A 17,262-nucleotide genomic window follows, 5' to 3' on the forward strand; every position below is an offset into this window, starting at 1 on the left:
TTTTTTTTTTTTTTTTTAGTTTCTTTTTTTTTTTATTGAAGTCTAATTGATTTACAATGTTGTGTTAATTTCTGCTGTACAGCAAAGAGACTCATATATATATATATATACACACATTCTTTTTTTATATTCTTTTCCAGTATGGTTTATCTCAGGATATTGAATATAGTTCCCTGCACTATACAGTAAGACCTTGGTGCTTATCCATTCTATATGTAATATTATAGTTTGCATCTGCTAATCCCAAACTCCCAATCCATCCCTCCCCCACACCCCCCGCTTTGGCAACTACAAGTCTGTTTTCTATGTCTGTGAGTCTGTTTCTGTTTCATAGATAGGTTCATTTGTGTCATATTTTAGATTCCACATATAAGTGATGTCATGTGATATTTGTCTTTCTCTGTCTGATTTACTTCACTTAGTATCATAATCTCTAGGTCCATCCATGTTGCTGCAATTGGCATGATTTCATTCTTTTTTATGGCTGAGTAATATTCCATTGTATATATGTACCACATCTTCTTTATCCATTCATCTGTCGATGGACACTTAGGCTGCTTCCATGTCTTGGCTATTGTGAATAGTGCTGCTATGAACACTGGGGTGCATGTATCCTTCTGAATTATATTTTTCTCCAGATATATGCTTAGGAGTGGGATGCTGGGTCATATGGTAGTTCTACTTTTAGTTTTTTGAGGACCCTCCATACTGTTTTCCATAGTGGCTGCACCAGTTTATATTCCCACCAACAATGTAGGAGGGTTCCCTTTTCTCCACAACCTCTCCAGCATTTATTTGGCAGTTTCTTACAAAGTTAAACAAACGCTCATCATATGAACCACTCCTAGGTATTTATCCCAGAGAAATGAAAACTTATTGGTTCAGCCACTCTGGGAATCAGTATGGAGTTTCCTCAAAAAATTAAAGATAGAGCTACCCTACAATCTAGCAATCCCACTTCTGGGTATTTATCCAAAGGAAATGAAACAGGTTACCAAAGAGACATATACACCCCATGTTTATTGCAGCATTATTCACAAGATCCAAGATATAGAAACAACCTAAGTGTTCGTCCATATCATGTGATACTACTCAGCGATGAAAAGGAACAAACAACACATGCAACAACTTGCGTGAATGTCAAAGACATTATGCAGAAAGAAGCCAGTCTCAAAAAGTTACCTACTTTATGATTCTCTTTATTTGACATTCTCAGAAATATAAAACTATAGGGTTGAAGAACTGATCAGTGGTTGCTAGGATTAAGGGTAGGGGAGGGTGTGACAACAAAGATTTAGCACAAGGGAGTTTTGAGGGGTGGTAGAATTACTCTGGATCCTGATCATGACATTGGTTATAGAAATTTATACGTGTTAATATCCATAGAGCTGCACACCAAAAGAAAAAATAGTCAATTTACTGTATGACAGTTTTAAAAAGAAAACATGATGTTAGAAATATGACGTATTAGAAATATGTCGTTTAGAGGAAATCAACTTTATTTAATGGGAAAGCCAAACAAATCACTTTGGACCTAGAACAGTTTTTTGTTCTGTGCTGAAAAATTATTTCATTCTGTGCCTAAAGGAAAGCAGAATTAAGATGTCACAAGTTAGGGACCTCCCTGGTGGCGCAGTGGTTAAGTATCCACCTGCCAATGCAGGGGACAGGGGTTTAAGCCCTGGTCTGGGAAGATCCCACATGCCGTGCAGCAACTAAGCCTGTGTGCCACAACTACTGAGCCTGTGCTCTAGAGCCCGTGAGCCACAACTACTGAAGCCTATGCGCCTAGAGCCCGTGCTCCGCAACAAGAGAAGCCACTGCAATAAGAAGCCTGCACACCACAACGAAGAGTAGCCCCCACCCACCGCAACTACAGAAAGCCCATGAGCAGCAGCTTTGACCCAATGCAGCCAAAAATAAAAAATAAATTTATAAAAAAAAAAAAGATGTCGCAAGTTAGGAAAGCTCATATCTCACTATGAGCTCTGTCATAAATGATAAATTTCTCTTATATGTTTTCCTGCCATTCACTGTGTCAATAGGTATGGGGCTCTTGTCAAATTGTTTCCTACAGAGCCTCTCTTTCCCCATCTGAAATGGAAATCTCTCCTTGGATTTCCATCTATGGATGTCATGTCAAGGTTTGTGAAACATGTCTAAGTCATTGTGGGAAGTCACAGAACAAGGCTGACATGGGAGATAGTTCCTTGTGCATCCTTTTTGTTAAGCATTCCAGATCGAAGTGAACTTCACCTCAGTTTTTTTTTTCTTCCTTCTTTCACACATACTCTAGAAACTCAATACTTCCCTTGATTTGGCATAGCTGTCTAAAATGTGCTGTCTCCACCTGGTTGCTGTTTACGAAGAGCTTGAAATAGCATCTGACAATTTTTCTTAAACTAAACCACATCGTGAAGCTTTGTTTCCTCCACAGCTTCAAACTAAGGGGGTGGCAGTAGGGATGGGACATTTACGGGACACCTAAAGAGGGGTCCTACACAGACCTTGAAAACCTATTCAACGCAGCGGGGAGGGAGGTTAGGGAGGTGTAAAGGAGACAGAATCAGATGAGTTTGAGGTTTCCTTTTTCTGTGTGAGTGGCCAGCAATGCTGTTATCTGGATTAGGTCACACAGGGAAAAAAATAGGCAGAGAATGATAAAAGATTTGAGAGGAAAGATACGTATCTATATTTACCAGCTTATTTATTTTTAAAAGTTTGCACAGCTGCTTTAATCTCTAAATGTTGTGTTTGTTAAAGGATTTCAAGTTTGTTCCAGAGGCAATGCGGTTTTTAACACAAAAGGAATGAATCCTTGGGGCAGTAGATTTGAAGTGAGCAAGGAGACATGACATTTAACAGAGAAAACCAAGTTGGACTTGAAGTCATGGAAAATTAAGAATGCAAAGTTCTTCTGATGGTCCCTGAAATACAGGACAGGGAACACTTAGAACCTGTTGTCGCGTTCCCTGTGGTAGGGAAGCTATTTTTTTATATATATATATATAGTTTTTTAAAATATATATAGTTATAGTATATGACTATACTATATACTATAGTATATAACTATGTATAGTTAACTTACAAACTAACACAATGTTGTGTTGGTTTCAGGTATATAGCAAAGCGATTCAGTTATATGTACACATATATATGTTTTCCCTTATAGCTTATTACAAAATATTGAGTAGTGTTCCCTGTGCTATACAGTAGGTCCATGTTGATTATCTATTTTAAATACAGTAGTGTGTATCTGTTAATCCCAGTAGGGAAGCTTTTAAAGAAGGAAGTCACGTCTCCTCATACATGGTGAATTTGGTGAAGTTGGTCCTCCTGGTGGCAAAATTCCAGGAAGCCAGACCCTTCCTGATCAGATGATGTGGTTTCCTAAGGGACATAAAAATAGTCCTCTCCCCATGGAAAGGGTTAAGAATGGAAGCCAAGGACCCTCCCACACAACGGAGTGCAGCTGTCAATGTGGCCAACAGAAGTATAACATGTGCAAAAGCAGTTCTGGGAGAATGTAGGACAAGGTAGCTGCAGAAGCAGCAGAGTGGGGAGAGCACAGGAGATGCAGTCGGGCGGAGGGCGGAAACGGTGCAAGAAGAGCAGCAGGTAATCAGGAAGTAGAGGAGAGGAAAGCAAGCGCAGGTGAGGGAATTTAGAAGGTTATGCAGAGAAGGTAGCAAAGCCATATTAGACACAGACTCGAAGCAAACTGGGTGACCCTAAAGTCTGCCTATACATTTCCACAGAAAGATAAAAGGTGGGCAAGAATCAACAGATAACAAAAGTACAAAGTGTTTGCCTTCACCCACTGGATGAGCTTGTGAACAGACCACCACACTGCCAGGTGCAGAGGGTCCAGCGGCTCTCAGTGGGAGCCAGGATCCCCTCTGCCTGGCTACCCCAGGACAAATTCAACTTTTAGAAGGTAGTCCCAGGTCCTGGGCATAACTTGCTGCCTTTTAGAGTTAAATTTCATAAGCCGATGGAAAGAATTCATACTGTATGTATTCCTGAAATATAAAATATAGTCTACACCAGCAGGTTTTAGTTCAGGAAACATTATGGTTTCATAGGCTATTGCCTGATCTTCTAGGAGTTAAAAAAATCTAACAGCAGATATTTATAATCTGTCATGATCTTTCTTTCTTACAACCTCATAAGGGAATACCAATTATTAAATATAGAAAACAACTTAAAGTTACTGGTATTCTTCAGATGATTTAATGACCTCTTGTCCCTGAAGCAAACCATCTGATAATCTGAACTTAATTTTTTGTCTTTTTTAAAATTTATTTCATTGAAGTATAGTTGATTTACAATGTTGTGTTAATTTCTTCTTACAGCAAATTGATTCAATTATATATATTCTTTTCCATTATGGTTTATCCAGGATATTGGATGTAGTTCCCTGTGCTATATAGTAGGACCTTGTTTATCCATCCTATATATAACAGTTTGCATCTGCTAATCCCAAACTCGCAATCCATCCCTCCCCCACCCTCCCTCCCCTTTGGCAACCACAAGTCTGTTCCCTATGTCTGTTGGTCTGCTTCTCTTTCATAGATAAGTTCATTTGTGTCATAATTAGATTCCACATATAAGTGGTATCATACGGTATTCGTCTTTCTCAGTCTGATTTACTTAACTTAGTTATGATATTCTGTAGATCCATCCATGTTGCTGTAAATGGGCTTATTTCATTATTTTCATGGCTGAGTAATGTTCCATTGTATATATATATATACACCACATCTTCTTTATCCATTCCTCTCTTGGTGGACATTTAGGTTGCTTCCATGTCTTGGCTATTGTGAATAGTGCTGCTGTGAACATAGGGGTCCTTTCAAAATACAGTTTTCCCTGGATACATGCCCAGGAGTGGGATTGCTGGATCATATGGCAACTCTACTTTTAGTTTTTTGAGGACCCTCCATACTGTTTTCCATAGTGGCTGCACCAATTTACATTCCCACCAAGAGTGTAGGAGGGTTCCCGTTTCTCCACACACTCTCCAGCATTTATTGTTTGTATATTTTTTGATGATAGGCATTCTGACTGGCATGAGATGCTATCTCACTATAGTTTTGATTTGCATTTCTCTAATAATTAGCAATGAATCTGAACTTATTAAAAATTCATTTTCCAAATTCCCTGAACTTCAAATAAGGATGTTATTGTATTTATTTTGTCATGATAACCATTATTGCTAACAGCTATACTCAAAACTCAAAAACCTAACTGTAGTGTCTCCCTTTATCATCAGAGGCAATGTGATGTACCAGATGAGAGACCAGAGCTGGTGCCCCTGCTGGTGCCACACTCTTTGCCAGCTGTGCGTCCGTAGGCAAATTACTTACCCCCTCCGTGACTTGATTTCCTCATCTGTAAAATGGGGATGGTGATAATAGTGCCTTCTTCATAGGTCTGTTGTGAGGGTTAAACAAGCCTAGAATAGGGCCTCAGTGAGTACGTATTAATGAATACATAAGGCATTTAGAGCAATGAACAGTAAATAGCACCATATGCGTTAACCATATTTCTATTATTTTCTGATGCTCCTCACTGTAATTTTCAGTAGCTATATTAGGAGATTGTGAAGTTTAAAAATATGCCCGAATCAGCCCATGATTCCCAAAAGCCTGCAAAATCATACAGCAACAATAACATTATATTTTTGGTTTTAATCCTTAGTTCATCTCAGTGTAATAAACCTATCCCTTTGTATCCGCCAGAGTTGAAAATATGTCCATGAGGTTGGAAGAAATCAACGAAAGAGAAAACTTTATGAAAACTTCCCTGCAGACTGTTGACCTTCGCCTTTCCCAACTGGAAGAACTATCTAGCAGAATGGTGAATGCGCTGGAAAACCTCGCAGGAATCGACAAGTCCGACCTGATGCAGACCCAGTCCCGGGCTTCTTCTGAATGCGATGCAACGTACCTTCTAAGGCAAAGCAGCATCAACAGTGCCGATGGCTACAGCATGTACAGGTATCTTTTCAATGGGGAGGAGTTGTTGTATGAGGATACTTCCCTCTGCATGCCACCAGGGACGGGGGTCAGGAAAAAAGTTGGTTCCTTCCATGTGAAGGAAGAGAAGGACCAAAGAACACACCTGGTCCCAGAGCGTCAGGGCAGCCTTCGCCTGCCACCCAGCACGAGTACGCCAGCATCCCCAGACGGCGATCGACTTGCATCTGACAACGTGAAGAGCACCTCAGAGCCGAAATTAGGTCCAGATGTTGGGATTTCAGCTGAAGACAATGAAAGGCAGGCAGACTCTAAGAGAGGAGAAATGAGCTCCCCAAGTTTCAGTCAAACAGATGTTACGCACGGACAGAACAAGTCGGATTTTCAAAGCACTCAGCTAACAGTGGAAACAACAAAGATAGAAGGCACCATTTCTTATCCCCTGGAAGAAACAAAAGTGACCCGTTATTACCCTGATGAGACGTTCAGTGCTTGTAAAGCAATGAAGTCCAGAAGCTTTGTATATTCCCGGGGAAGAAAGCTGGTCGGCGGGGTTAACAAGTGGAGTGCAGCTGGGGACCAAACATGCCCCTCCACGGTTCAGCGATGGACCACAGAATGGAGGTATCAAGTTCAAAAGATTATGCGTTCTCAGAGCACGGATATCCCTTCCTTTGGGTCTGAAACGGCAGTGCAGGCTGAGCATCAAGGGCATTTCACAGACACCGAATATGAAAACTGTGTTTCTGAAACAGGCCCTCAGATCTCCCGTTTGTCACTAGCTGTTACTGACAGAACTGACAAGGAAAACTTACTGTCCGTGAAAACACACCAAACTTTGGGATTCCCATCTTTAAGGTCAAAAAGTTTACATGGCCATCCTAGGAATGCTAAACCCATTCAGGGCACCTTAGACAGATCTAGACATGCCAGCAGTGTAAGTAACTTAGCAGTTGGGTCCAGAATTACAACGGAAGACCTGAAAGTTAAGCGAGAGAAAAATTCCTCAGAAACTGAGTGCTAATGAGTTTTGTTTCTTTGATTTTTCATTCAGAACAACTGATGAGTCCCATCTTGGTCATCTAAACATCATCCATTTCTGAAATCATTTTCATTAAAAACGTTTGACAATTTGGACTTATTTAAAATTTAGAGTTTAATTTTAGTGCATTACAATTTAAAAATGTAATGCACTAAACTTAAAGTAATGTTTTGTTAGCATATGTTAGTAAACTTAGCTTTTTTAGTTGGAGTAGGATCAATGAAAGTGATAATGCTCCAGTCACGATAAATTGCTTCATCAGTATACAGGATCCTACGATCTCTTTGTTTCTGGGGGCAACCGAATAGCCAAAGAAATGCCTTTGGGTGACACCAGTAGGTTACTTAAGGGAGTAAGCAACTATGTAAGAAAGGGAAATGAAAGACAAAGCAAACATGAAAAAAAAAAAGGAGGGGTGGGGGAAAAGAACAATAAAACTGTGAGGTGCAAGAAGTGAGAATTGGAAAGGGGAAGTAAACATCATATGTTCTCTATGGGTTTCTGTTTATTTTATGTTTTAATGCTTTATGTTTTAAAATTACACGATGGAAAAAAAAGGCCACGATTATATCAAAGGTCACACTGTAATAGGGTAGGGTGACCAAGAGTTTTGTTAATGTGTAAAAATAAAGTATCCCACATGAATTTTCCTGTTGTCATCTAGTCCTTGATGGCAAACACAAATTAATTGTACTTCTGTCTACACAATGGTTTGTGTAAAGCTGTGGCTAAAACCTAAAGGATACATACGTGTTCAAGGTGGGAATTCTCAAGAGCTACAAAGACGATTCATGGCTAAAAACACAAGGTGTGCTTCAACCTGTAAGTTCAAAGACACAGCATCGCCATAAACTGGCAAGGGGCAGGGGGAGGAGAGAGAGAGAGAGAGATTAATTCACTGCAGTTATGCCAAAGGTACTAATCAGAGACCTCAGGAGACTTGAGAGTTTAATAGCCAGATGAGAATCCCTGAACTGAGCTGGATTTGAGACTATTTAATCAATCCTGCTACCTGTGTTATTTGACCCAAGGATAAACCCATTCCATTTGACCTCATTCCTAAATCTCTGCTTTGGGTGCCAAGAAAACTTGCAGCCCTTTGCCACAGCCTAAAAAAAGTTTTCTCAGAACAAGCTGGAGAACCTCTGACAGCTCAAGAGAGCAGGTCTGAAGAAGGCAAAGCTTTTGTTTGGAATTCTCCACCTGTCCGCTCATTACACAGGCCCCTTTTCTAGGTCACTCCCACCTTGCCTCAGGTGTGGGGCCTGAGTTTATTCCCAGAAGTCTCACTGAGTTTCCTGTAGAAGTGTTGGTTGAAAGGGATGTGGTTTTTTTTCTTAAGGTATTTATCTTACAGACCCAGAATGTGTACATTCTAATGGTGGAATTTCAGAACCTATGGCAGGGACTTTTCTTGCACACCCTGAATCATACAATATAGCTATTTATGTGCTCTACCAACTCTGTTCGACTCAAATATTAAGGGCCTATTATGCAGGGCACTAAGCCAGACTGCTTATTATTATATTGCTATTATTCCAATATCATTCCAATTTTGCTAAATATGGAAAACTGAATATTAAGGACTAATATCCAATCTGATCAAATCTAGCAGTATCTAATACATTAAAATAGAAACACTGCACATGTTCAAAGCACTTAGCATAGACTGTTGGTGAGAATATAAAATGGCACAGCCACTATGGAGAACAGTATGGAGACTCCTTCCTGGGCATATATCCAGAGAAAACCATAATTTGAAAAGATACACACACCCCAGTGTTCATAACAGCACTATTTACAATAGCCAAGACGTGGATGTAACCTAAATGTCCATCGATAGACGAATGGATAAAGAAGATGTGGTATATTTATACAATGGAATATTAGCCATAAAAAGAATGAAATAATGCCATTTTCAGCAACATGGATAGACCTAGAGATTATCATACTAAGTGAAGTAAGTTAGACAGGCAAAGACAAATACCATATGATATCACTTATAGGTAGAATCTTAAAAAATGATACAAATGAACTTATTTACAAAACAGAAATAGACTCACAGACACTGAAAACAAACTTATGGAAGCCAAAGGGGCTGGAGGGATAAATTTGGAATTTGGGATTAAGAGATACACACTACTATACATAAAATAGATAAACAACAAGGACTTACTGTATAGCACAGGGAACTATACTTAATATCTTGTAATATCCTATAATGGAAAAGAATCTGAAGAAAATAGATGTATATATGTATAACCGAATCACTTTGCTATTCATCTGAAACATTGTAAGCCAACTATACATCAACAAAAAAATAAAAATTATTAAAAAATCATTTCGCATAGAACTGTCTTAGTAAATTAGAATTACATTTCTGTTCTATGTAAAACCTAATAAGAAACATAATGAGGGCTTTAATTCTTATATCCCGTAAATTCTGTCACACTCATAAATGAGTTATGATGTGATATTTGATATAAAGTTTAAAAACTCATTTTTAAATTTCTATCAAGGGGAATTAAGAATTGAACTATCAAAAGACCTCATTATAGGTGACTCTCTCCTTTGAGACTGTATGATTGCCTACTTTCTATACATACAACTGCATCACCACGAGGCTTCTACATGTTTCCATAATTTAGGTTTCAAAATTTAAAAATTAAACTGTTAATGTTGTCATATAGTTATTGCATATCAAAAATGCATTTTACTGGATATAAATTGGAAATAAAGAGAAATGAAATTATTGTCTATCTCCTACATAAAAAAGCAGACAATTTTAAAGATAATTTTTATTATAAAAGATACAGAAAATCACACGAAACAAATATATGTCTTAATTATTGTCAGATGGACATCCTTTATAACCACTACCCGTTTTCATAGAATTTGCCAGCCACCCCAGAAGTTCCAAAAGTTCCTGTATCAACCACCTTCCTCCTCACAAAAATAACCACTCTCCTTTTATAGTAAACCACTTCCTTGCTGTAAAACAATGACTCCAAAACTGGGTGGCTTGAAACACCTATTTTATTATGCTCATGGATCCTGTGGGTCAGGAATTCAGACAAGGCATAGCAGGAATGTTCCTGATTTGTAGTGTCTGCTGATTTCCAAAGTGTGTAAATTCCTACCCTGGCCAACATCAAGCTACTCGTGTGACGTCACTGAATGTGGATTTGGGGGAAAATACTAACAATTTGCTGCTGTGAACCAGTACAAACTGGCTACGGCACATCAGTGTCTCTGCTCCACAGTGTTTGAGCTGGGAAGACTTAGTGTCTGGAGGCTGGAATCATCCAGAAGCACCTTCCCTCACAGGTCTGGGAGTTGATCCTGGCTGTCAGCGGGGATCTAAATCTCAGCTAGAGTCCATCCACCAGAGCACCTGTGCATCACCTTTCCGTGTGCCCTGGGCTTCCTCACAGTACGGCAGCCTCATAGGAATCAGTTCAGGGTTCCAAAAGTGAATGTCCCAGTGAGCAAGGCAGAAATATTGTTTTTTATGACCTCGCTTCCACTGCATTCTCTTGGTCACAGGTGAGTCAGTAAGGCCAGCCCAGACTCAAGGAAGCGGGTCATATTTGCGAGGCATGTTGAAAATTTTGCAGACATGCTTTAAAATCCCCACACTTGCATTTCATTATAGCTCTATCACCTGAATGTTCCTTAGCACTATAGTTAAGCATCCCTCTTTTTTGTTTTTTAATTTGCTGATTCCCCTTCTATCTGTTTCTCCTTCTTATATAGTTCATCTGTTGAAGAACGTGGGTCATTTGACTTGCAAAGTTTCCCACAGCCTAAATTTTACTGGTTGAACAGTCATATGCAGTTAGATGTGTTCCACTCTGCCTGCAAGTTGGCAGGAGCATTCAGAGGCTTGTTCAGGCTTAGGTTCGATCCTGATGGCAAGGCTACTTGGGTGTTGTTGCTTCTTTCATCATGAGGCACATCTATGTCTACTTGCCTCTCTTTTTGTGATGTCAGCAGCTGTTCATACTCAATATCTGGATCCCTTCATTCATAGGAGGTTGAAAATTGTAATACTCGAATCCTATTATTTCTTTTTCTTTTATTATTTAGAATACTTTATAAAGAGATGATTCCTTTCACCTACTATTTGATTACACAGTGGTATAGTTCATACTGTACAGCAGGGATAATGATTGACTTTTCCCATTTATTTGCCAGGTTTCAAGATAATGAATTGGCTTTTATCATCTTCCAAAGGTGACTGATAGATTTTTAAATATATGTGTATATATATATATATATATATATATATACACACCATTATGATCACATGAATTGAAACATGTGATATGTTTCAATCCATTGCAATTATTATCCTTTTACATTTTCTTTCCTTGAGTACCTTAAATATGTTACTCCATTTTCTTTTTTTCTTTTTTGTTCTGGCCATGCTGCACAGCTTGTGGGATCTTAGCTCCCCAACTAGGGATCGAACCCAGGCCCCTGGCAGTGAGAGCGCCGAGCCCTTACCACTGGACCGCCAGGGAATTCCTGTTACTCCATTTTCTTCTGACATAAAGGATTGTTTCCAAAAGGTCTGATGATAATCTAATTTTTTTTCACCTAGAAGTCATTTGTTCTTTTTGTCTAGATACCCAAAGAAATTTTCATTATTTTTTCTTTAAATTCCAATAGTTTTACAAGAGTATGTCTTAGTGTTGGTAATTCTGGATTGACGTTCTCATCTGCAGTGTGTTCTTTCAATGCATAGTTTCAAAGCTCTTTTTTTTTTTTAATTTCAAGGAAGTTCTCTTGAATATAGTTTGCAGTATCTCCTCTGTCTCCTTATCTCCTCCCCTGCTTTTTCCACAAAGGCTCTTACTGTTTCTTCAAGGGCTGGATCTCCTTTGCTTATCCTCAATATTTGCCACTTTCTCGCTAACCTTTTTTAATCTCTCTTTATTGATTTTTGAAAATTTTTTTCTCCTTTTTACCTTCTGCTTCTCTTAAGGCATAACAAATTGTGTTTATTCACCCTTGGGTTTCTTTTGGTTTAGTCTTCATTTCTGAAATAATTCTTTCTCTTATTTCTAATTCTCTTCTGAATTTGTTCATTTAATTCCAAATATTCCTAATTCTGATTTACATAATTCATTCATGTCTCCTATCATTTTCTTTGTCTTTTAGCTCTTTGAAATGCTGGGCGTTGGTTCTGATCTGCATTGAGGGCATGTTTTTCTGATGTGCTTTTACTGTCTACAGGAGTGCTATTCAGTTCTTCTCTTTTTCATTACAATAGTTTTCTATAGGATTTGAGTTCCATACTTTCCCTTGGTTAATTTTATGTGAAATTGGTTTTCTCAGACTTTTTGAAGGAGGCAGTTGTCAGGATAGTTTTTCTAACTTTGCAGAGAACCTTTTATTTTTTGGCTGTGCCATGCGGCATGCAAGATCTTAGTACCCCAACCAGGGAGCGAACCTGTGCCCCCTACATTGGGAGCTTGGAGTCTTAACCACTGGACCACCAGGGAAGTCCCAAGAGAACCTTTTTAATTTTTACAGTCTAGCATTAAAATTTTGTAAAGTCAGCTTACTTTCAGAGATTTCCTGATCCTCCATCTTTACCTGGACCCTCTCTTTCCTTTGTCTCTCCTTGACTCAATTTTGTTCCCATGCCAAGCAGTTTGTCTTCAGTGTGGGTCCCTTTCCTTGAAGGAAGCCCTGGTAGGTCAGTTTCAAGAGTTCCTACAGCAATATTGTTCCACCCCTCAGACCTCACCAGGAGCCCTTGCGCTCTCAAACACCACTTTCTACTTCAGACTGGCTGGGCCAGTAAATACCTTCTGGCTATTTGGGGATTCTTCAGATGCCTCACTGATTCCCTTTGCTGATATAACAGAGATCTTGTAAGTACTATGGTTTGCTCCTATTTGCCTATATTTTGGAAATCATAGGGATACCATTCCATTTAGATTTGTGGTTAATGTTGTCCATGGGCCTCTGGTTTTGCTTTATAGTTCCTTTCTCTATTTTCATGGGGAGACTGAATAATTATGCTGCTGTTGTCATCTTCCCAGAATTCCCCCTCAAGAAACAGATTTTTTAAATGACTTAATAGTCATCTTCCAGGACCATATACTCAGGCAATGGTATAGTTTTGTAGACATGATACTTAACCACTGTACACTACCTCTCCCACCACTACCACCATCACCTTCTTTCATCTGGACTCTTCTGATAGCCCCCAACTAGTCTTTTTACTGAAAGTGGGGCCTGGCTTCTCATTGCTCTAAAGCTAATAAGGGGGCAAGTTGGTGGAAAGTTTGCTTGATTTCAGAGGCCAGCAACCAGGGGTTGGGGGAGAGGGCAGACTCCTGTTCAAAGGCCGTCCCCCCCACTGTGGGGGTGAGAGCTATAAAAGCCGAAGGAGGGGACAACATTTAGAAACAGCACAGGCAGCTCTGACAGTCATCTTGAAATTGGTCATGGGGTGGTCTGATCAGCGTCATCTTGATGGCTTTCAGTACAGTTAATCTTTAGTTCCAGGGTCGGTTTGTTCCTATTTCTTTGAGGCCAGTTCTCGGAATTGTGGCAGCTTGTGTCATGGCTACAGTCTGGTCATCATGTAGCTAACTTCTTCCACCTGGTGTGGGTTTCAGTAGCTATAAGACAGCTCACAGGATATGGCTCAGAATATTATCCATAGCCCTTGAGGAGGAACTAAAGGTCCTTGACTTTGCTTAATGACTAAACTATTACTATTTTGTCCTGTTTGATTGTTTTCCTTTGCTTCTGCATTTTCTCACTTCTCTGATCGAATTTATTCTGACTGAAGTTTTCCTGCAGACAAAAGGCGGGCTGAGGGCATGGGGGGCATAGACCATAGTAGGGTCCTGCTCCATTTCAGTCTCATTGCTTCTACCACGCTGTACCTCTACAGCAGGGGGAGTGATTATTTTTAAATGTCAGATCACGTCATTCTCAGCTCAAAATGTTGCAGAAGCTTCTCAATTTTCAGGCTCTATGTGATCTGGCTTCTTTTTCTCTGACCTCTTCTTCCACTAGATTAGGCTGCTCTGAACACACCAGGCAGGTTCGCACCTCAGGGCATTTGCACGGCTAACCCCTCTTCCTCCTGATCTCCGCCTGGCTTGCTCCCTCACTTCCTTCCGTCTCTGCTCAAATGTCATCTTATCAGAAAGGCCTTCCCTGACCACACCCCATCTCCCATTGAAAAACAAAACCCTTCCCATTTGTTTTTCCTCATGGCACTTGTTATATATTAATTTTTTATATCTTTCCACCCAAAGTGAAAGTGCCAGGAAAGTAGAAACTTTGTCTTCTTAGTGACCCAAGTCGTTTTTAGCACAGAGTTAGCAATCAATACAAATTTGGTAACTGTCTGAATGAATATATTAATTACCTAGCACCTAATAGATATTCAAGAAATGTTAGCTCTTTTTTTCCTTTTCACAGGGAAAAGGAAATGATCTGTACAGAATGCCACTATCCCCCATGATAGAAGAACCAATACTGGAAACAGAGTCAGAAAAATAGGGGACAAAATACTGACATCAGAACCAAAGAAGGAGACAGTCAGCTTTCGAATGTACAGAATATCAAGGATATCAGGACTAGTGCTAGGAACTGCATTTATTCTCCCAAAATTCAGACGTTGAAGCCCTGACCCCCAATGTGACTGTATTTGGAGGTAGGGCTTTTAGGAGGTAATTAATTAAATGAGGTCATAAGTGGTGGGGTCCTAATCCAACAGGATTAATGCCTCTATAAGAAGAAACATCAGAGTGCGCTGTCTCTAATACCCTGCACCCGTCCACCACCAACCCTCCTCCCTCAGCTCTCTCCACTGTCTGCAAGCCAGACAGAGAGCTCGCACCAGAATTCCATCTTGCCTGTACTTGACCTTGGACTTCCCAGCCTCCAGAACTGTGAGAAATAAATTTCCGTTATTTAAGCCACCTAGTTTGTGGTATTTTCTTATGGCAACCCAAGCAGACTGATACAATTACATATCTGAAAAGGCCCTAAAATTCAGGGTAAGTCAGGACAAATCTGGAAATCAGAGTTTTTCCACTTTTCGACTGTATGGTCACTTATTAGAGTTGTAGATCCTAAGAAAACCTGTACGGCAAAAGCCAAATTATAGTAAGACATTTCAGTATAAAGATCCACATATTCCTTGAAGAGTATTTGTGGAAAAAAATACATTTTGTCTAGTTTTATTGAGATGTAATTGACATACATCACTGTATAAATACAGCTTAAGGTGTACAGTCTAATGGTTTGACTTGCATATATTGTGGAATGATTACCACAATAAGTTTAGCTGGCATTCATCAGCTCATGCAAATACAATAAAAAGAAAAAGAAAAAAAATGCTTAGGATTTACTCTCTTAACTTTCCTATATAACAGACAGCAGTGTTAATCATATTTATCATGTTGTACATTACATCCCTAGTACTTACTTATCGCCTAGCTGGAAATTTGCACCTTTTGACCACCTTCCTCCAATTCCCCTTCCTCCCACGCCCTGCCTCTGGTAACCACAAATCTGATCTTTTTCTATGAGTTTTTTTTTTTAATCCATTTAATGTAGAGAAAACACGGACTATTCATAAAAAGGTGTTAAATGTACGTGCACAACACTATCTTTAGCATCTGTAACTCAATGGGCTTAACATTTTAAAGTATGATTGTGGTTTCCAGTCAAAATGGAATCATATGGCACTCAAACACGTTAACCAGAAAGATCAGTGGGGTTCTGGATCCAGGATAAATTATTTTCCAAAAAAACGTACCTTTTGAATCTTTGTTTAAATCTTTTAGTGTTTCCATTAGCAACACTTGTCAGTATGTTTGTGATTCATATGGCCACACTGGAGCTTCCCTGTGACATTAATTATAATATGCTGGATTAGGGATTTATTCTTCAAAGCATAAGAAAAGTCTCGTCTCAACTAATAGATTTACCAAAATGAAACATCACTAGCCCCCTTACCAAAGGCTGCTCCAGTTCGGAAACAAGCTAAGAGTTCAGAAATGCCCTGCGCTTGATATGCTGAAATTCGCCAGTTCTTTGCAATTAACGGGCAGATTATTCGGTTCATAGCCTATTCGGTCCACACCACTAAGGCCTGACTCTTGCTGGGCTTTTGATCATTTATCTGCTCACTGGTACTTTTACACGTGAGGATAGGCACGAAAAGAAAGGAAGGTAATTTGCTTAATATCTTTACCCACATTAAAGTTTAATAAAGAGAGTAGAAGTTAAAGTAAATGGAGGAGTCCGGGTTGCCTGGCAACGTCCTCCGTCAATAGCCTCAGCACCCCGTGAAATTCAGCAGCAGGACACCCCAATCTCAAAGCTTCCCGCACAGACAACCGTGTGATGGGAGAAAAATCTCCCCCAGTGTCGACCTTGAAGGCACCGCACTGACCGCCTGATCCCAGTCACTGCCGGCTGCCCCGGGCCGCCTTCCCGGTGCCCGTCCCTCACACGCTGGCCGCAGACAGCGTGACCGGCTGAGCCCAGGGCTCCAGGGTCCCCTTCCCCCGCCCCGGGCTCCTCCCGAAGAAGGAAAACGACACTGGTCGCGCGAGCTGGAGGAGTAGCGAGCAGCGTCAAGGGGGTTGTCCCGGGGACAGGGGGACCGCGGGGAAGTCGGCACGAAAGCTTGAGCGAAAGCCGGGGCCGCCTCCCGAGACCCCTATGCCCCCTGCCGGCCGCCGTAGGTCCCTGCTGGCCGCTATGACCCACCCCCGGGCCGCCTTCCGCGGCTCCTCTGACCCCCGCGGGCCGCCGTACGTCCCCACGGGCCGCTGTGGACCCTGCCGGCCGCCATAGCAGTGCTCCCACCCCACGCCCGGACCGGCCTTTCAAGATGGCTCACGCGCCCCGCTCCCCCCCGGCGCTCTCGCTGAGGGCCGGGCAGCGGCGCAAGGCGCCAGCCTCGCGTTCCGACTCCCGCGCGGCCTAGAGGCCGGCAGCGGCCGGCCGGCGGCCTGCGCGCTCCGTCTCTCGGGGCGGGGCGGCGCGCCGGGCCCCTTCCGGGGATGGGCCCGGGCTCCTCCCCGCTCGGGCGGGCGCTCAGCCGTGTCCACGCCCGTCAGCCCGCTCGGCCCGGCTGGCCGCAGACCGAGCCCGGGCGGCCGCACGGGGAACTCTCAGCCAGCGGGCGTCGGGAGGCGGATCCCGGGCCCCGACCGGGACGGGCCGAGCCGAGCAGGCGGCGGCACC

The 17,262-nt window shown here is 41.3% G+C and overlaps 1 protein-coding gene across 1 annotated transcript in view; it reads left to right on the forward strand.

Moving 5' to 3' along the window:
• Positions 1–7,005, forward strand: part of TRPM1 (transient receptor potential cation channel subfamily M member 1) — a 103,993-nt gene extending 96,988 nt beyond the window's left edge. The window contains exon 28 of the mRNA XM_007456426.1: positions 5,745–7,005. Coding sequence (XP_007456488.1) covers positions 5,745–7,005 — 1,261 coding nt within the window. The remainder of the gene's footprint in view (positions 1–5,744) is intronic.
• Positions 7,006–17,262: the final 10,257 nt, after the last annotated feature.

Source organism: Lipotes vexillifer, unplaced genomic scaffold (genome assembly GCF_000442215.2).
Source record: "Lipotes vexillifer unplaced genomic scaffold, Lipotes_vexillifer_v1.1 scaffold1467, whole genome shotgun sequence".
NCBI classification, from domain to species: Eukaryota; Metazoa; Chordata; class Mammalia; order Artiodactyla; family Lipotidae; genus Lipotes; species Lipotes vexillifer.